Raw genomic sequence first — 21,284 nt, forward strand, 5'->3', positions numbered from 1 at the left:
ATTATGAGTAAGATAGCAAGACCAGTCTTTGTTCTCTGGCTACTTTACAGTGACAACTAACAAGAACAATGATCAGTATCAAAGTATAGAGGAGGATTTATGATGTTGACCTCTATCCATAGGGAGTTAGACCTTAAAGCACTAGCAAGTGGCTTCCCACCACCACAAAACTGACTTTTGCACTCAGGCTTGTGACCTGGGAAGTGAGGAAATGCTGGGGGTGATTTTTGCACAAGACAGATCAAAGAGGAAAAAGCCCAGCTTATAACTGCACATAAAACCAGCTATTAACCGCAACTAGGAAAACATGCTTGATCATTAGAAACTCCAAACGTGTTATCGCTGTGACAGCCTGCAAAGAAGGTTCCTGCAGAGAAAGACGCTATCAGTGCTGATGTCTGGTGCGGCAGCTGACGGCGTTAGCTCTGTCTCTCTCAGCAGGAACGTCTCTTGCGAGGAATGAAAAATGACATTTCTTTTATTTGTCTGTTGACAGTTATTTTTTGCTCCATTTGCATGTGGGACACTTGGCAAATAAGAAGAAAAAAACCCCAAACTCTAACAAGCGGAACTTGGAAAAGGATTTGCCGCAGGCTTGTGATGAATAGTCAAAGATCTAAGTTTTGGGTTGGATAATTCAAGTGAAGCAGGCAGCTATTTATATAACTGCAAGCAATGTTAATGGCCTTTGATCAAAGAAAAAGACGCATATTTGCTCTCAGCATTCTTGGAGATACATCTGAGCCAACTCTGACAGCAAGTTCTGCCTACTCCAGGCACTTGGAAGCATTAATTAGCAACAGAATGGCCCAAAATTGGTGTAATCATCCACTGCCTTAATCAAGCCCATGTTTGCTGTCCTCTTCTCCACGGCCTTGGAGTTAAAGCTCTATTGTACCTAAGCTGGCTGGTTTTGGATGTGCCCCAAGGCTTAGGTTGCTCCTGAGCTCTGCCACCTTCCATCCATGCCTTCCGGTGGTTTAAAATAAGCTCAGCTTCAAGGCTGCCTGGCAAATCCCTCCAGCCCTTGCTGCAAATGCCGCTGGGGGCTCTTTTATGCCATGGCTGAATCACTGCCCAGCAGAAGGCAAATCATCTTCTGCCTTCCAGTCCTTCCTTAAAGGCAGCACAGCCCTTTAGGACTGACGCTGAAGTCTGGTTTTGCTGTGGGCTGCCCCGTCTCCTTCCTTTACTCTGTCTTTTGCTGTAGAACAAACTTGGGGTGTCTAAGACTCTGCCTCTGGTTTTCTGACCATGAACGCTGCATAATTTGAGGTTTTCTACCTCCGGCTCCTTGACTTTGGTCCATCCCTGATGGTGATCCTGGCTTTAAAACCAGCACCACTGCCCATGTAACACCCGAACAGGCTTTTCTCATAGCTGCTGTAAGGGCACAAAACCATAGACGGAGGCAGGAGGACTTGGGATGTCATCGAATCATAGAATAGTTTGGGTTGGAAGGAACCTTTAAAGGTCATCTAGTCCATCCCCCAAGGTACAATATGCAGGAGAGAGCTGGGTCATGCCAACAATGCAGACAAATGTACTCTTGAGCATGTCAAAAATCCAGGGAGATCTACAGCAACTACTGATGGATTACACCCAGGATTACCCCAAATTACACAGGTTTATGCTACTAACTGTTCTTGGATTACCCCAAATTACACAGGTTTATGCTACTAACTGTTCTTGAGTCTGCTCCTAAGAGTGGTTTAGATGGAGCTTAAATGCTTCTGCCTTGGACCAGGTCTGAATTCCACCCCTCCAGCCCCTCATTGTACATTTCTTACGCAGCTCTTCTCTCTATGCCTTCATCTTCTCGCTGGTTTTCACATACCTTTTATCTAGATATTCTTTTCTCCCTTTATGCTTTCTCTTAACTCGAGTGCAAAAGTGAACAGAGATACGATTGTATGAAACCGGCACCTTGTCACTCGCTAGCTCCCTGTTTATATCAATTGGATTATCTCCTGATTTTAGCTGTCAGCAATATTGTTATTGCAACTAGTTGCTTTTTTCTGCAGAGCCAGCACTGAAAGCAGTGGAGTGATATATGAAAAGGAGTTTCGGGCAGGTCAATGCTTTAAAACCTGGATCAGAAACAAGCAAACACTATTTATCACAAACTCCATCACTGAGCAGAGGTCTGGGAGCTTATGGCATGTTCTTTCCTACCCAGAGCATCATTAAGTGCTGGAATATACAACAATCCAATATGAGTTCCTAAAAGTTTTGTTGCAGCCCAGATTGCCTAAAAAGCAGAGGAGTACAAAGGTGGGAAAGGGTGGTTTTAACCACATACTTATTTCTAGTTAGATCATACTTTATTGCGCAGCGATGTGCATCTATAAAAATATGTTATAAAGGGTGTAGGAAACAGACATTAAAATGATTCAAAGGCTGGAAAATATGCCAGATTGAAAGGACTTCAAAGAGCTCAATCTGTTTAGTTTATCAAAAAAAGTTCAAGTGTTGGCTTGAAGCAGGGCAAAAGTCCTTCCAAAAGGAAAAAATACTGGTTACAGAACAGTTTAATAAGCTAGCAGAGGAAGATTTAAATGATGGAAGTTATGCTAGAGGTATTCAGACAGGAGACAATGTTTTATCTTTTGATGGCGTAGGGAATTAAGCATGAGAAAATTATAAGGGAAGTGATGACATGTTCATTTCTTGATAAGTCCAAAGGAAATCTGGATACCTTTGTTGAAGATATATTTTAGCCAAGTGTAGTTACGGAGCTCAAGACCGAGAGAACAACATGAAACAAGAGAGCCCAAGAAACCCAGAAAGCCAGACTATGCGATGTCATGGCCCACTCGGCATCCAATTCGATCATATGAATCATCAACAGAAACTTAACCGGAATTCTGAGGGAGGAATATGGTGATACACGAGCCAAAACCCCCTCCGTGATGTTAGCAGATCCCAGATAAAGAATACAGAGTGGGAGGGCATGGAAATGCAACTCGTTATTTATAAATTAAGTGCATCACATTGGTTTCCAAAATATCAAGCTCGCATCAACACTGCCAGGCTTAGTAGAACAGCCAGGGCATGGGTACGAAGGTCCCTCCTATGAGCTGCTCCTATGGAGCACATCAACCACGCACTTTGCTCTGCAGTTAAATTGATGTCTTCTAGCACAGAAAAAGAATGATTTGTTAATCTTCACTAAGAAACAAATACACATTTTTTGTTTAAAACCAACCAATTGGGCAAAATAACAATATTTGAACAAAATACTTCCATGCTTTAAACTACGCACATTAGAACTTTCAGTTTTTACATATTAGGTTTTATGTCTAGTGAAGACTCTACGTGTGTTTGATGTATATATACTTCTAATAGTAAACAAAATCTTTAAGTTCTTATTCCATTACTCATGAGGTTTTCTACCTCTGGCTCCTTGACTTTGGTCCATCCCTGATGGTGATCCTGGCTTTAAAACCAGCACCACTGTCCATGTCCCAGCAGTAACACACTGAATAGGGTTTTCTCACGGCTGCTGTAAGGGCACAAAACCATGGATGGAGGCAGCAGGACTTGAGATGTCATCGAATGATGGGTAAAAAGTTGTGGGGTTTTTTTACGGCTTGAGAATTTGTGAACTGAAGAAGAGAATTCGCCTTAGGATTTGAGAATACCCCAAATGTGACCAGCCAAGATCCTGAGCAAACGCTGGCTCTGCCTCAAGGGGTTGGACTGGGAGATCTCCACAGGTCCCTTCCAACCTCAACAACTCTGTGATTCTATGAATTCGACCCATTCGCGCCGAACTTGCCTTGTCATTCATGAGCTGATTGTTGAGCGGAGTCCACGTGCTCATCTTGGTCTGGAGCTTGGGGCCATCCGTGGTTCTCGGGAGTGAAGATGCCATCGATGTGGGAGATGGTGGGTCCTCTGCCGCCCTGTCAGCACCGACGGCTACAAGGACTGAACAGAACAAAGACCAAAATTATCTCTGTGCTACTTCACTAAGTGAAAAGTAAATCATTTTACGAAGGAATTCAATGGTTTCACAGCATAGCAATGACACAAGCAAAATTATTTGAAAGTCAGATAGGGTAAGGCCTTTTATTTTATGTACCCACAGCAATCATGACAGTAAAGGCCACATTTCCTGATGGAACTAATATAATATAAATAATAATTAAGCAGCTCTTCCCTGTCAAAAATGTTATTGAATATGCCATTGATTTTTGCTACATGAATGATCACAACAAAGTATGTCTACTGTGACTTGAGTAATGCACTTGACACAGTCTCCCACAGCATCCTCACAGCTGAACTGAGGGAGTGTGGTCTGGACGATCGGGTGTGAGGTGACTGTGAACTGGCTGAAGGGAAGAACCAGAGAGTCATGGTCAATGGGGCAGAGTCCAGTTGAGGCCTGGATCTAGTGCAGTGTTCAAGGGTCAGTGCTGGGGCCGGTATTATTCAATATATTCATCAATGACTTGGATGAGGGAATAGAGTGACTGTCAGCAAGTTGGCTGGTGACACCAAGCTGGGAGGAGTGGTGACACTAGAAGCTGTGCTGCCATCAGAGACCTGGACAGGCTGGAGAGTTGGGCGGGAAAAATGTAATGAAATATAACAAGGGCAAGTGCAGAGTCTTGAATCTGGGCAGGAACAACCCCAGGTTCAGTGTAAGTTGGGGAGTGACCTGTTGGAGAGCAGTGTAGGGGAAAGGGAGCTGGGGGTCCTGGGGCCAGCAGGGTGACCATGAGCCAGCACTGGGCCCTTGTGGCCAGGAAGCCAATGGTACCTGGGGTGGGTTAGAAGGGGGTGGTCAGTAGGTCAGAGAGGTTCTCCTGCCCCTCTGCTCTGCCCTGGGGAGACCACACCTGGAATCTTGTGTCCAGCTGTGGCCCCTCAGTTCCAGCAGGACAGGGAACTGCTGCAGAGAGTCCAGCGCAGCCACCAAGATGCTGGAGGGAGTGGAGCATCTCCCGTGTGAGGAAAGGCTGAGGGAGCTGGGGCTCTGGAGCTGGACAAGAGGACACTGAGGGGGGACTCATTCCTGGGGATCAATATGGAAAGGGGCAGTGTCAGGAGGATGGAGCCAGGCTCTGCTGGTGACAACCAGTGACAGGACAAGGGGTAATGTGTTCAAATTGGAACACAAGAGGTTCCACTTAAATTTGAGAAGCAACTTGTTGGGGTGAGGGTGGCAGAGCCTGGCCCAGGCTGCCCAGGGGGGTTGTGGAGTCTCCTTCTGTGCAGACATTCCAACCCGCCTGGACACCTTCCTGTGTAACCTCATCTGGGTGTTCCTGCTCCATGGGGGGATTGCACTGGATGAGCTTTCCAGGGCCCTTCCAGCCCCTGACATTCTGGGATTCTGTGTGATTTACAGCGATCTAGAATGTATATGAAATTTCTCTTTCCAGTTGCTGGCACTGGAAATTGCAGATCACTTCAGATACTTCAGTGACACTAGATGGTTTATTACTGGGTTTGACGGGCATATAATGCCAGGTCTCAAAGGGCCATTTTGTTTCTGTAGCACGTAACTGAAAGAGTGAAATCCAGAATGGTTCAGAGCTGACTGAAGTGTCTCAGGGTCCTGTGTTCAGCCACATTGGTCTTGATGGTTTGGACTGGTTGGACTCTTTTAAAGAAAAATTGCTACGTGAAGTAAATGGCACATTTAACAACATTTTCCCATCCCTTTTGTGACACCAAATCACTTGATCACATTCAGACAAAGCCATTTCTTCCTAAATTTTTGCCCAAACATTGGAAAAGCTCTTTTTGCTTCATCTTCTATCCCACAGCTGGATTCTGTAGGATAATGTCACTGCTCACCTCAGGCAGCCGATTTCCAGACTGGAGCCTTAAGCTGCCGTAGCCTGAAAACCAAGTAATTTCTTTACCACATTAAAAAATATCTCACTTCCCTGCATATAGTTAGGAGGCAATTTTTCGGTAAACACTTCAGATTGCTTGAAAGCTCCAGGGTGGCAAGTTGAATAATAGGACTTTTGGAACAAAAGAAAAGGAAAATACACTCAGTAACGCCAATATTGTGTTGCCAGCCTACCCTGAACCCAAGCGGCTCAAAACCACCCAGCAAATGGACCTTTCTGAGGCTCACAAAGCTCATTCATTCCCCAAACAAAATTCCTGTGTAAATAAATGGGAGATTAATCTTCAAAACCCACTGCAGGATCTGTCTGGGCACATCACTTTTCAGAGTGGTTTTTCCTCCTTTTCCCTCCTAAGTTATTATGGAATCAAAGAAAAAATGTTCTATCTTTGTCTCTGCATCTGGTGATGTAACGTGCTCCGTGGTTAGGAAATAAGTTCATTAACAAGAATCACAGAATCCCAGAGTGTCAGGGGTTGAAGGGCCCTGGAAAGCTCATCCAGTGCAATCCCCCCATGGAGCAGGAACACCCAGATGAGGTTACACAGGAAGGTGTCCAGGCGGGTTGGAATGTCTGCACAGAAGGAGACTCCACAACCCCCTGGGCAGCCTGGGCCAGGCTCTGCCACCCTCACCCCAACAAGTTGCTTCTCCTCTTTCAGTGGAACCTCCTGTGTTCCAGTTTGCACCCATTGCCCCTTGTCCTGTCACTGGTTGTCACCAGAAGAGCCTGGCTCCATCCTCCTGACACTGCCCCTTTCCATCTTGATCCCCAGGAATGAGTCCCCCCTCAGTGTCCTCTTGTCCAGCTCCAGAGCCCCAGCTCCCTCAGCCTTTCCTCACACGGGAGATGCTCCACTCCCTGCAGCATCTTGGTGGCTGCGCTGGACTCTCTGCAGCAGTTCCCTGTCCTGCTGGAGCTGAGGGGCCACAGCTGAACACAAGATTCCAGGTGTGGTCTCCCCAGGGCAGAGCAGAGGGGCAGGAGAACCTCTCTGACCTACTGACCACCCCCTTCTAACCCACCCCAGGTCCCATTGGCTTCCTGGCCACAAGGGCCCAGTGCTGGCTCATGGTCACCCTGCTGTCCCCAGGACCCCAGGTCCCTTTCCCCTACACTGCTCTCCAACAGGTCATTCCCCAACTTACACTGGAACCTGGGGTTGTTCCTGCCCAGATTCAAGACTCTACCCTTGCCCTTGTTCTATTTCATTAAACTTTTCCCTGCCCAGCTGTCCAGCCTGTCCAGGTCTCTGGATGGCAGCACAGCCATCTGAGATTTTTGTATTTTTATTCTTTATAGAGACCCCCAAATAACTTATTGTCTGCACGCTGCAATTTTATCTTCCCACAGAGAAGTTAAAAGACTTGCTAAGGTTTCAAAGTCCCACATTCCGTAGTTGGCCAATGTCAGAGGCTTCTTGTGCAACCCAGTATGTGCACCTGGGCTATGCATTATGATGGGATCATCTGCCGGGTTGGCTTTGTTTTGTTTTGTTTTTCTGCAGGGCCCCTGCCCTTTCCAATGCACAGAAAACACAACATTACAAGCTAGAGAAAGAGCTCCACTGCCAAAACTAAAACAGGTTTAGGCAACCATGTCCTGTTTTACAGGGATGACCTTCTACATTAGTCACAAAAACATCAATTGTCACCACAACACACTCCCAGCTTGGGATTCATGCTCCAGTTTCCCTATGTGGATGCTGTTTTCTTGGTGCTGGAGCAGCTGCATTCACAAAGCTGTTGTGTTAAAAAGCTTTAGCCCCAAATTTGTGCCTCCGGACCCTCTTGTGCTGCTTCTGTGCCAAACGTGGCTCACAACACACCTGGCAGGGATCATGTTCCCAGCTGCACGTGCCATAAAACTCCATGTCTGAGCATGATATGGAAACGGGGCTGCCAGGGCAGGTACCATCAGGTGCAAGGGTGAGCGGAGCCAAATGTTTTAGCTCTGAATGCGATGTGCCAGCCTGACGTCCCTCCCTCGCTGCCCCTTTGCCGCACCGACCCACAACCAACCGCTCTGCTCCTCGTCTCCCTGGCCACACTCAAAATCATGATGAGGGGAGGGAGGAAACCCCAAACCCGGCCTCAGCGGCATGTGTTCACATGAGGAATTCTGTGCTGATTTTAGGACTGTGCAGTGTCACTTAGAATCATTTTGGGTGGAAAAGACCCCCAAGATCATCAAGTTGAATAGTTACACACCCCTGGCACGGCCCCATGTCCCTGAGAACCTCATGTCCGTCTGTCCAACCCTCCAGGGCTGGTGACTCCAGCACTGCCCTGGGCAGCCTGTTCCAATGCCCCACAGCCCTTTGGGGAAGAAATTGTTCCCCACATCCAACCTCAACCTCCCCTGGCGCAACTTGAGGCCGTTTCCTCTGCTCCTGGCGCTTGTTCCTGGGGAGCAGAGCCCGACCCCCCTGGCTCCAAGCTCCTTTCAGGCAGGTCAGAGATCAGAAGGTCTCCCCTCAGCTCCTGTTCTCCAGCTGAACCCCCCAGGTCCCTCAGTCTCCATCACACTTGTGCTCCAGCCCCTCACCAGCTCCGTTCCCTTCTCTCCACTCGCTCCAGCACCTCAAGGCCTTTCTTGGCGTGAGGGGCTCAGAACTGCCCCCAGGATTCACAGTTTGGCCTCCTCGGTGCCCTGTCCAGGAGGGACAATCATGCTGAGCACAAGGGGATGATCAGAGCGCATGTTTCCCTTGGGCTCCTCAAAGGCACATGGTGATTTAGTGCGTAGTTGTCAGGCAGCCTTGAATTTCATGGGATGACCAGAGGACCCAGCAGCATTCAAAAATCTAGAAGCATCTTACCTATAACATGCAACTAGCCTAAAAATTGGACTGAAATTTCTTCATAGGCCTTCTAAGGAGAGACTTGGTTTACCAACTACAGTTTAGCTGCTTGTTCCCCAAAGGAAAACCTGTGCTTATCTTCACCCTGAATTCCCTATCCCTGGCAGGATTAAAAACTAATCTGTCTTCCTCAAGAGCCTAAAGAAACTCTGATCAGAGTTAAGAAAGCATTAAAAAGCAGCTGGTGCACCATGCAGACCAGCGATTGTCAAGCTGTTTAGCCAGGGCCTCACTTTTCTTCTGCAATAGTCGTTATCTTTGGACTGGCTGCCCAAAATAACATTCCAGAGATTGCTCCAGCTTGTTCTCTGTGTATCCTGGGATGAAATTCATCCAGCTCAGCTGATCCGAAAACATTCAACCAGCAAGAGATGCAAGATGAGGTTAAGAAGAAATCAGGCTTTAAATATAGATAAGGAAGATGCTGGTTCAGTAGCCAGAGAGGAAAAGCTATTGAGAGATGATGTTAAAAATATATCTAATATCCCCATCCTAGGAAAAAGAAAAGGCAATGTAGGAGCGGGTGGCTGGCATAATAAATATCTGTGCAAAAGTGGGTGAAAGACTGAGATTCATGAGTATATATAGTGTTTTCAAGCTGGTTTTGTTTGATTAACTTCACACCAAATTGGTCAGTGATGTCCAGCTGTTTCAAAGCACTTATCTTACCCACTTTGCAGGGAGCCAGCGAGCCCGGCAGAGCACAAATGTTAAAGAAGAGCAAAACTGCTTGGGTTACTACAGCCAAAAAGCACCTGGGAATGGTTCAGAGTTCGAATGAAAGGTTATACTGAGTGTGGAGCCAGGAGATTTGTGGGTTTGAGATGTATGAAGAAGACAGACATTAATTTCACAGGGTGAAATGGTGTCTAACAGTGAGACAATTTCAATACTGATGGAAACCCCACTGAAGCCAATGGAAATACTTTCACTGATTTCAGTGCAAGTTGGGTCAAGCCCTCGGTTTAAAAAAACCCACAAACGTGATTGCATTTAAGAAAGATTAAGAATACACAGTGATCATATCATATTAACTAAGGGCATTGGAATCGTTTCCTTTAGCTGGGTTAATCTCCGCTTAACCCTTTGGTATGGTTTGTGCAAACCATACTCAAAACAAGTCCTTCAGAGGCAGACCTGCTTTATTCATGGGTTTGGCCACATCTCCATAGCAGTGAGTCTTTGTGGTTCAACAGAGCCTGGTGCACTCGGAGGTTTAAGGATGCATTTTGCAGAGAAAGAGCCTCATCACATTAATCCAAGCGACAACAATGACACAGTCGAGGAGTTCGTTGCGAATAAACAGAATTTAACTGAATCAATCTCAAGCTCAGGCAGGGAAGTAATTTTTATTGTGAATTATTATATCGACAATAAACAGTGCGATGATTTATGCTATGGAAGAAATGCTTCAAACAGCAGTAACAGAAAAATGATCTAGAATGTAGGCCAAACAACAGAGCATTCAAAATGGGAAAATTCGAGAGGATAGCTCTGGGTGGAAAAGATGATGTGAAACAGATCCTCACATGTAGGGAAACACCTAGAAGGATGGCGAGAGGAGAAGGGCAGGAGGCTAAGTGCACACTTGCAATGATTTATAACAACACTGCATTCCTCCTTTCCCTTGAACACCTTAACCCGCAAGCTGCGAAGCACGGGTATCATGCAGCCTTCCACATTTGCCACCTGCACTTTGCGCAGCAACGTCCTGTCCTCGGTTAATACATCATCTCTGACCGCACGATATTGACCGTGATCCCCACTACCACATCCATCTTCTCCCAGGTGTCCCAGGTCCCATGTGGAAGGCTCTGTGACCTTGGCATAGACGTTTGCCCACCTGGCTTCAGACACCTCTGTGGTACCAACGCTGCAGCATCAATAAAGCCCAGAATGTGGCAATGCCACCGTACTGAGAAAACCAAACCCCTGCAGCACCTCGTGCCAATGATATTTCTGCCTCTTGCCAGCACCATCACCCTGTGCACCCTGTACTACGTGAGATCCATACCCCTACACCTGCCAGGGTTTGCTTGAAGTATCCCTGTGTTCTTACCCAAGGTCTGAGTACCCCAACCCCAGGCAGTGAGTAACTAACTCTGTGCTCCTCCTTGGTCCATGATGCCCACCGAGGTGTTGGCACCTCCATCCCAGAGGTGACAATCTCCAAATCCCTTCTGCTCCTCCACACCATTGCCCCCTGCCAGTGTCCCTGATTCACTGCTTTAACTTCCACACCCATTCGCTTTATGACCGTGGCTCAAAACTGCGTTAGAAGAGGTTCAGACTAAATACTAGGAAGCATTTACCAAGAGCATGGTCAAACACTGGAAGAGGTTTCCTAGAGAGGTGGTTCATGGTCTATGTCTGTCAGTGTTTTAAGTAGCATTTGGACAACGTGCTTTTACTTTTGGTCAGCCCTGAAGTATAGAATAATTGAATCATAGATTGGTTTGGGTATGAGAGGACCTTCAAAAGCTCCCCCAGTCCTCCCTGCCATGAGCAGGGACATCTGCACCAGCTCAGGCTGCTCAGAGCCCCGTCCAGCCTGGCCTGGGATGTCTCCAGGGATGGTTCAGCCACCACCTCTCTGGCCAACCTGGGACAGGCTCTCATTACCCTCTTGTAGAAGAATCTTCCTTATATCTGGCGTGAATCTCCCTTCTTAGTTTAAAACCATCACCCCTTGTCCTATCACAACAGCCCCTGCTAAAAAGTCTGTCCCCATCTTTCTCATCGGCCCCATTTAAGTCCAGAAAGGCCGCACTAAGGTCTCCCCGGAGCTTCTCTTCTCCAGCTGAACACCCCAACTCTCTCACCTGTCCCCAGCAGAGCTGTTCCAGCCTCGGGTCATTCCTGGGGCTCCTCTGGCCCCTCTCCAGCAGCTCCATGTGTGTCCTGTGCTGAGGACCCAGAGCTGGACCAGCACTGCAGGGGGGTTGTTCTACTCTCTCTTTCCACTCCGTGTCCCAATGCATTTGTACCCCCCTCCCCATGTCCCCCGTGTGCCCCACGCTCTCCCAGGGGACCCTTCAGCCCCGTTTCCCCACACACCCCAGTCACCCCCTCACCTGCCTCCTCCCTCCCGTGGGCGGCGCGGCCTAGTCCTCCCGCGAGGCCGCTTCCCGTCGCTATGGCAACCGCTTCCCGCGGCCCCCTCGGGGAGGCACCCAGCCAATCAGCTCCTAGCAACGGGGGGGCGGGAAGGCAGAACGGCCGGAGGTTCCGATTTACCTAGCAACCTGTTCGGCGCGTTTTGATTGGCCCGTTCGCTTCGACAGAGTGGAGGGGCGGGGCGCGGCAGGGCGTGGCCGGGCGCGCGGGGCGGGGCGGGCGCTGCGGCGGGGTCGGGCGGGAGGAGGCGCGGCCGCTGCCTCCGCCGCCGCCGCCACCTGAGGTACGGACGCTGGTCACCGCGGCGGGAACCCGCACTGAGGTAACGGTGGGGACCTGGGGCTCCGGGATGTGAAAGATGAGCGGAGGGTTTCCCTCAGGGGTGTCGTTGTTCCAGCCCCGCAGCGGCCGCCTGGCTCGCCAAGGGCAGAGACACCCGCTCCCGGAGGCGGCGCGGCGGGGGGCGGCCATGGAGCGTCCTCCGGGCGCGGGGTGGGCGAGCGGAGCGGAGGGTTAAATCGGGCGACCGCGGGGCAGGGGATGCTGGTCCTGCCCTCCGCTGATCGCCGTGGAGGTGCTGGACCCACCCCCGGCGCTGGGAGATGCTGGTCCCCAGTCCCCGCTCTCTCCGGCCTCACAAGGGGATGCTCGTCCCGCGCTGGTCCCTCCCTTTGCACCAGGGAGGCGAGGGGAGGGGGATGCGCTCCCAGGGACTCTCCCCTTCGCAGTGCTCTGGGAGCCCGGGGGGTGTTCGTCCATGTGCACCCCCTCCCTTTTCTCCTTGTTGTGGATCAAAAGGAAAGGGGGATGCGCTGCCCCTGGGGACCCCATTCCCCCCTCCACACCTCCCAGCCTCTGCGGTGCATTGGGGACCCAGGAGGTTTCTAGCCCCACGTTTCCCTCCTTCCATCCTGCAGTGACCCAGGAGCAAAGGGATGTGACCCCCACGCAAACCTCGCTCCCCCTGTCCCTGTGCAGTGCAGGAACAGCTCCAGCCGTGGGCTCCCCTTTTCTTTTTGCAATACAGTGTGGACCAGAGGAAAGGGTTGCTGGTTTTCTATACATATATCTCCTTCCTTTTGCGATACAGTGTGGACTCGGGAAAAGGGTTGCAGGTTTTATGTACATATATATCCTTCCTTTTCTTTTTGCGATGCAGTGGGGACCCTTGGGGATGGGTGCAGGTCTTACATACATAGGAAGGAAGGAAGGAAGGAAGGAAGGAAGGAAGGAAGGAAGGAAGGAAGGAAGGAAAGAAGGAAGGAAAGAAGGAAGGAAAGGCAGGTGCTGATCTCTTTTCTTTAGTGAGCAAGGACAGAACCCCAGGGAACGGCAGAAGATGTGCCAGGGGAGGGTCAGTTGGACATGAGGAAAAGGTTCTTCACCCAGAGATGCTGGACACTGAACAGGCTCCCAGGGAGGTGTCACGGCCCCAACCTGACAGTGTTCACCAAGAGACTGGACACCATCCTCAGACACATGGTGTGAACTGTGGGGTTGTCCTGTGCAGGGACAGGAGTTGGACTCAATGATGCTGGTGGGTCCCTTCCAACTCAGGACATTCTGTGGTTATATGGTATCCTTCATTTTCCTTTGCAGTGCAGCTGGAATCCAAGAGGATGCTAGTTCTGTGTGTGAACTTGTTTCTTTTCCCTTTAAAACACAGTGAGGATTCAGCGGGAAAAGGGATTAGCATCAATCTGCACCCTACCTCCTTTTCCAGGCTAAGGCTCCCTCTCCAGTCCTTTTAGCTTGCCAAGCAATATTGACTCAAATGGAGAGAGGTGCTAGAATTATCCCTCCGTATACATAGAGAATCTTACCAAAAAGCATTTCTACCTTTCCGTCCTCCCTGTGTGGGCTGGAACAGGGACCATCGTGTTGTCACTGTGTGAAGGGAGAGGGGAAGAAGAGATATTCAGCATCTTTCTTCGTTCTCCCCTGTCATACAGTTATGGGGAGTGTGGAAGAGTTGCAGCATATGCCCTCTTTCCTTCGTGGTCTCCTAATTGAAAGAGAGGATGTGGGGGATTATAGTGTGGTTCTCCCTTAATCCATAACACAAGTGGAGAACAAGGGGAGTGCAGTGCTGGAGTTTCTTTCCCACTGCCTAATTAAAATGGAGTTGGGAGAATAATGTATTCTCCTTTTGTGCCTTCATGTGGGTGGGAATGGGTTGGGGAAGCGCTGCTGGTGCTTGTGTGCAATGAGTGAGCTCCGTTCCTTTCTCCACCATCAGAATTGGGTGAGGAGTGACTAAGGTGACATTCTCCTCTTCTCACTTGTACAGGAGGAGTCTGGTTTGTTGTTTTATCACCCCATTTTTCTGGGACAGATAACTGTTAATTAATCCACCTACGTACTTTCTTTCTAAAGTCTGATGATGTTTTTCTCATTGCTTCTTTAGGAACTTTGAAATTTATATTAAAAAAAAATCACTTGTGGGAGTCAACCCTTTCATTTAATGATTTTCACTCTTTGTAATAGTCATCTACCCATTTCTTAATTTATCCTTTACAGCAGGAATTGCATGGGCTTCTGATGATTGTAAATACTGTATAAATCCATAACCACACCAACAAACGAGCTGTTTCCTACCCCTTTTGCCCACAGTTTTTTCTTTTTTGCAGTGCCTTGGGGTAGATGGGCAGGTATCCCCTCCTCCTCTTTTATCCCCTGTGTCATCACAAGTGTTTTGGTTTTATATACATATAAAAATAACCACAAAATTTCATATGTAGAGGCTCAACAATGAGTGTACAGAACTGGATGTGTGGTAAGAAACTATCTTGACACTAAAGATTGCTTATTACAGCATTCATCTGTCTACACCAATTAATAGGTCATCCATATGCTTGTTTGCAAAACTTTGGTCTCCTTTCGCAATTACATGGTTGTCTTTTTTCTTACTTTCACCTAGATTTTTTTGTTTGTTTCCATGAAAGGGCACTGGATGACTAGGCTATATAATATGTTCTTTTCTGTCTCTAATAAATATAGACTTTATTTCCTTTATGATACTCTATAGCAATAAGATCTCGAACATAAAATGGAAAAGCCCTGAAAGGAAACGATGAATCTTTTTATGCTTTTTGCACAGTTTAAAACTTTTTGTGGCTTATTGAATTTAGGTTTCTGCATGGGGTCTTTTTCAGTTTGAGGTTGTGAGGAAGTCAGAGGATGTGTGGATTTGTTTGGAGTCTCTACTTTGAATGTCATTAATATGATGATTTGTGAAGTGTTCTTGGAGTTTTTCCCAAGATCCTGGCCTGGATTTGCCCAATGTTTGTGCTTCCAGCTCTAACAAAATACCTGGTGTGAGTATAGTTCATCTGAAATTGCTTCTGAACCGCTCTTATGAAGCATTATCTTCTGATCACTGCTGGAATGGCACCTGAATTACAGGGAGCATGCTATAAATTCAATTGCTAATCCACGCTACAAATTGACTTCGCTGGAGTTACTCCATCAAATCTCTTGCTGTTGGTGGCTGAAGTGTTTGAAACCAATGTTTTGGAGATGGCAACGAACTTTTCAGGTTTCTTTTCCTGAGTGTGGAAACCTGTTAATAAAATATCAAAGCCAAAAGGCTGAATTCAAAGGGGATTAGATGCCTTGTATGAAACTGAGTAGGAATGGATTTTGTCTGTCTATAACTTGTAATCTTCTGGTCAGGATGTGAGAATGTCCTTGGGGGTTAAGTAATGCTGGCCTGGCAGATGGTATAGTTCAGATCTTTGGCTTTTTTTTGGAAAGAGATGCCAAATTCTTGAAAACTAAGTCTGAAGAATGCCTTCCTTAGATCAGGAGGCCACGGCTTCTCAATGCCATATGAACTTGAGGTTGGACTGAAGTTAGGTGTGGTTAGATGTAACATGTCTTGTGGCTAATTTTCGTCTTTTAAATTCAGTGCATTGACTGCTCTTCACAGCAGCACTTGCTCCCTTCAGAATATAAGCAATTTAAGCTATGTTTGTTCGTTCTTCTGCCTGGCTTAAGCTGTAGATAATTCTCTTTTCTGCTTTTCTTTTGCCATGTTCTATTTTTTCCTAGGTTTGGAACAGTATTGTTTGTGTTATTTTCTTTATGTGCTGCGTCAAACATGGATTCCCTGTCAATAGCTGTGAGAGAGTAAGCAGCCTGTGAAAGCAAGTTGTCAATAACTTAATTTAACATGGTTATGTTTAACATCTTGGGCTTTTTCCTATTTGCATGTTTGTTTTTACCAGCCTGTCTTGAACAGCTCCAGCCAAAACCATTGCCGCACATGATCTGAAAGAGAAGCACAGAACTGTTGAGGTTGGAAGGAACCTCTCAAGATTATCTAGTCCAACCCACAAAGTATATGAGGGTTTAAAGAGGTATTTAATTTTTCTGACCATAAGATGGGCCTGTGTAAACAGAAGCGTGCATCCAGAACTTTCTTGATCAGCAGATACCAGCTGAAGTCTGGGAATTAATTCTTTTATATCTCTCCCTAAGTTTGCATTAGGAAGAAAGGAAACACTTTTTTCCTCTCTCTAAGTATAGAATTTATTTGCCTTTCTGAATATCTAAAGAAAAACATTAAACTCTCAAGACTGGAAGTCTGTTCAAATTGCCCTTCTCTGGGGAATATTGAGGAAATACTTGGGGTTTTCTGATTCAAACAATTTCAAGTTTCTGTTACCTTTAAGTGCGAACCATATATATTTTTTTAAAGCAGTTGGTTAGAGACTGAATTTTGCAAATTTTATTGCCGTAAGACAAAATTATTCTAAGGAAGGGGCCTCTTTGTACTCTTATGGCTCTGTCAGCTTTTTCCATGCTTTCACCTCCAGCTTCAGAGTTTGTTTCTCCGGTTGATGAGCACAATATGCTGAGTCCCTGTTCTGCTCGTTCCACTCCAGCCCCTTAGTGCTGAGAAATTGCAGATCCAGCCTGGGGAGTGATTGCTGTTTGAATTGGCTCTATAGGTAGAGTGGAACTGGCAGAACAACCATACGTAGCTCCCTTTGTAATTTCCATCTTTGAGAGCGTGTGGAGGAAGGGTTCCTCGAATCATGCTGTCTTCTGGTGTATCCTTACCTGTTCTGATGGTTTCTGGAGAGGAAAATGTGAGATTTGTGCAAGTAAAATGGCTTAGAGACAACAAAAGAGTTGTTTACAGCTAAAATGCCATATTTGAACACAGGTAGCCAAACCTGTGTCTGTTGGACAGAACAGTCGCCTTCAGTCCTGCAAGCTGGGACTTGTGTATTGGTGGTGGTGACTGTTTTGTTTTTGTTTTATAATTATTCAGCAGAAGCTACGAGGCCGTGCAGCTCAAAAGATGCTATCGCTGCGAATGCACTGGTGGAGATGCTGAGTCAGAAATAGCTTGGTTTCAGTGTGGTCAACAATTGTAATACTCACATGGTTAAATGTAATGTGGGGTTTTCTAAAAATATTTTCTTCATATTAAATACATTCCCCTTGTTCGCCGTCCTGAGCTTTATAGAACACCATCTTTTTTCCACCAGAAATCATCTGAAACCAGGATTAAAACTCGTCAAGGGACCCTCTAGTCTTGCACACGAGAACTTGAAGCAATTTGTCTACCAGGCTATTTAGAACTAAAGTATTTTAATCAATTACAAGGCTTTTTACTGTATTCTGTTTGTTGTGGGTTTTATTCTAGGTTATCTAACAAAAGAAGAACGTAACTCGACTGCTCTTCTGTCACGATGGGGTCAATTGTGTGGGAATGCGGTTAAACATCTTAATACCTGGACCTAATACACACTGTATAATACTGAGAAGGCAAGATTTCTCGCACGTCTGTCTCAAATACATCATCTTCTAGACTAAGCCAATGATGTCGCACACAAAGAGCATCCCAATTCTGAAGAACCTTAGGCAAGGACTGCAAATATTGCCGTGGAAGTGAAATCTGAAGGTGCATGAGGAGTTGAAGGAGGTTTCTGGTGGAGCTCAGTGACCAGCCCCTTCCCGGTGTGGAAGGATGGCTGGGACCTGGATGCTGCGGTACCTGTGGCTTCTGGATGTTTTGCTGGGGCACACGAGAGGGCACAGTTTATTTTCCTGTGAGCCCATCATCTTGCGGATGTGTCAGGATCTGCCTTACAACACCACTTTTATGCCTAATCTTCTGAATCATTACGACCAGCAAACAGCAGCATTAGCAATGGAGGTAAGACTGTTTTTTTTCAGCAAGATTAACATTTTTGGCCTTTAGTTGGCAGTTAATTGGTAACAGAAGCCAGGAAGGTATTTATATTAAAAATAAAAAAGATAAATCAAGATAATTAGTAATTTAAATATAAAAGCAAACACCACTTGCAAAATACGTGCTGTAATATATACTAAAATATTCTATGACTGCAAAGTTTGCCTAATTTACTATAACTGAGTGTGAAATACTCTGGATGTGTTTGTATGGTAGTCTGTTACTTTAAATATTTAGACAGATCGAGGATGCATATTTTGAATGGTCTGTCGCATTTAAATGCCAGAAAAGCAGAAGATTCTTCATTCTGAAGAGTACATTCTTTGGTGGCTTTGTCATATTTGACCTTTTCTTACTCACCTGAAATTTGGTGTGAAGAAAATGAGAATAATAAGATATACTATGAAAATAATGGGAATTGCTCATTCCTAAGTACTGCTTTTCTCAGCTGAAAGAAAGCCTCTTCTCTTGCAGACTGTTTATTTAACCTGTTTGCGTTCTCTGTCTAGGCAGACAAGCTTTTAGACTTGCACTTGCTTTGTTATAATGGTACCTTATTACTGTTGCCATTGTCCCCTAAAACCTTATTTGGATTTAAATGTAATAATTTTCTCCTTTAAAAAAAAAAAACAAAACAACAGTGCATTTCCACTGATATTTGTCTGACCTTTCTTTGGAGAACTTTCCAGATGGGGCTTCAACAACACCCTTAGTCTCTTTGTACCTGTATAAGACATTTAAGCTCATTTCAGTCTGTCCTTTATCCTACCACTCTGCTTAATGGGTTTCCTTACTTGGTATTCTGTGGAAATTCAGAATATTAGGCAAGTCTCGCTGTCAGCCTGTTCAAATTTTCATGAGAGATTTGTGCAGAAAAGGATTATTTGTATTTTTGAAGTGCTTGGGAGGTACGCTGTGCTGTACACTGAGAACAGAAAGAGTAATCATATGTTTTCATCTTTGAATGCTCTGCCTGACAATATAGAAACCTAATTTAATTGTTCTTGTTAACTGATACAAAGACAATGCTTTATATATTTTCTCTATGGAAGAGTTGTGAACCAGACTTGACAGGTGTTTTACTATAAGAAGAAAATAGAGATTCTTACCCTTAAATTTGCTTTCTTTGAAAGAGCTATGGACTTGCATTTCAATGGCTCATTTGGATGTGGCCAGGGATTCTAGTTTTGCTAAATACATAGCAACAGGAATGAATATTTTTTTTAGAATTGGTTGGGGTAAATTCTGAGGACCTTTGAAGATCTAACTGGAAGGAGGAACAATGGAGCCAAAGCAAGTAAGGAAGTTTAATAGGATAATAGGGTGAACTGTACAAACTGTTTATTTCGTCTTTGGAAGGTGGAATTTAGGATATTGAAGGAATTGATGAAAACCAACTGGATTAAAGGTTTCTGAGACTGGCTTGCAGAGATGTGAGATATTAGTGGGTTTTGGTTTTGTTGGGTGGTTGGAGAGGTAGATTTTCACCTCTTGGAGGGGCAGATCATCAGCTGAAGGCTTTCAGGATCTGTGCACTTCAGTATTTTCTTAAATGATCCAGAAGAGAAGACTGGCAGTGAGATGAGAAAGCCTGTTGATACTGTGATGAGTAACGTAAAGCTGAGATTGAATCAGAATGAAAAATTGTAAAGATCTGGAGACTACATTTGCGATAGGAATCGTTGGGGGAATAATATTCCTCACATTGGTGGTGATAAGCTGATTTCATTGGAGTTAGGATAATTTGTTCTATTGAAATATGAGTTGAAAGTGTGACTGAGCAGTAAGAAAACCAAAAGGCAAATCAGACATGGAATAATTAAGAAAGAAATGAAGACCAGGCATGACTGTGGTATTATAGAATCCTGTGGCTCACAAATGGCTGGAGTGCTGGGTGAAGTTTCGAGCTATTGCAAAAAATGTGTTTGAACTGAAAGAGGGCCAGAGAAGAACAGGAAAAATTCCCATATGAGGAACGTTAGACTATGACAGGGTGGCTTAGCTTACTTTTAAAACAGAAGACAAAACAGAACAAAAACTACCATCATAAGTGGCATGTGAAGCGTTATAGGGATGGACTATCTCTACCAGACTTCATCAAATGAAGTTGCTAGAAGCCAAGTCAGAAGAAAGAGGTAGAGGTGGCTCTTCAAAAATAGCTGTGAAACTCTTAGCCAGTATTGTGGATGCAAAAAGTTTGAGGAGGCTGGACCAGAACTTGGAAGATGATACCAGTTAGGGTGACTGCACAGAAACAAAGCACTTCAGGCTCTTCCACACAGCAGAAGATTATCACAGGCTGGGACAGCGTTTAAGGTACATAAGAAATGTCCTGCTCATGGTTTGCTCTACCAAGTGCTTTGTATCTGCCCATGGGAAGAAGAGGGAAAGGATGCAAGACCTCTTGTCTATGGGCTGGTGCTTCCCTGGGACCCACAGTCCCTGAATTATGGATGTTAGAAGGTACCTGTCTGCCTGTTCCTTTCAGTATGATTTAATGGATCTATTAGCAATTAATTTATCTAAATTATTCCATGATAGAATACTGTCAACCAGCTCGCTAACCACTGCGTGAAGAAGCACTTATTCTCTAACCTGTTTTAGGCCAATTTCCTGCTACTTTCATTTAATATCGTTTGTTCCAGCGTTGTGCAATATTACGCTGCAGTTAAATTCTCTGCTACACTTGTGATTTTGGAAACCTCAGTTGTATCCCCCAGGCTTTTCCTCTCCAAACTGAAGTGTTCCAGCCGTTTTGGCTTTCAGCTGCTTCATTCCTGTAATAATTTTAGTTACTCTTCTCAGTCCCTTTTTCTAGCCTTGTCCTTGTTGAGATGTGGCGATTAGAATGGCGCACCACTCCACATGCGGGCACATTAGGGTTTTTTAATACATAAAATAAATAAAATCACGCTTTTTGCTGCTAATAGCTTCCTAGTAATGGCCAACATGATGTTCATTTTTCTGGCTTTTTGTTAAACCAATTATTTCACAGAACTATCAAAAATATCACTTTCACTAACAGGCTTTTTATGGCCACTGTTGAAAGCAGAGCAGTGATTATATGGACCCTCAGACTGAGCCAGAATAACTGACATAATTGTTCTTATCTTCATCAAATAGCTTTCTGCTATGGAGAGAGAAACAGCTGAGAAGTGAATGTTACTTCTCTGCACTCTGTGGTATAAAGCTCAATTTAATAGCAGAAATTAGCTTGTGTGAA

The 21,284-nt window shown here is 45.6% G+C and overlaps 2 protein-coding genes across 3 annotated transcripts in view; one reads left to right on the top strand and one right to left on the bottom strand.

Annotated features, from left to right (window-relative positions):
- The window catches only part of FBXO16 (F-box protein 16), a gene marked incomplete at both ends in the record, with an annotated part of 31,303 nt that extends 27,426 nt beyond the window's left edge, over positions 1-3,877 (bottom strand). Inside the window, one exon of the mRNA XM_080342881.1 lies at positions 3,782-3,877. Coding sequence (XP_080199007.1) covers positions 3,782-3,877 — 96 coding nt within the window. The remainder of the gene's footprint in view (positions 1-3,781) is intronic.
- Positions 3,878-17,836: 13,959 nt separating this feature from the next.
- The window catches only part of FZD3 (frizzled class receptor 3), a gene marked incomplete at both ends in the record, with an annotated part of 53,993 nt that continues 50,545 nt past the window's right edge, over positions 17,837-21,284 (top strand). Inside the window, one exon of one of the 2 annotated variants that reach the window (XM_080342055.1) lies at positions 17,837-18,025. In XM_080342055.1, the coding sequence (XP_080198181.1) occupies positions 17,837-18,025 (189 nt within the window). The remainder of the gene's footprint in view (positions 18,026-21,284) is intronic. The other variant, XM_080342056.1, reaches the window with a different exon arrangement.

This window comes from Nesoenas mayeri (assembly GCF_963082525.1).
Source record: "Nesoenas mayeri genome assembly, chromosome: 3".
In the NCBI taxonomy this organism is placed as follows: Eukaryota; Metazoa; Chordata; class Aves; order Columbiformes; family Columbidae; genus Nesoenas; species Nesoenas mayeri.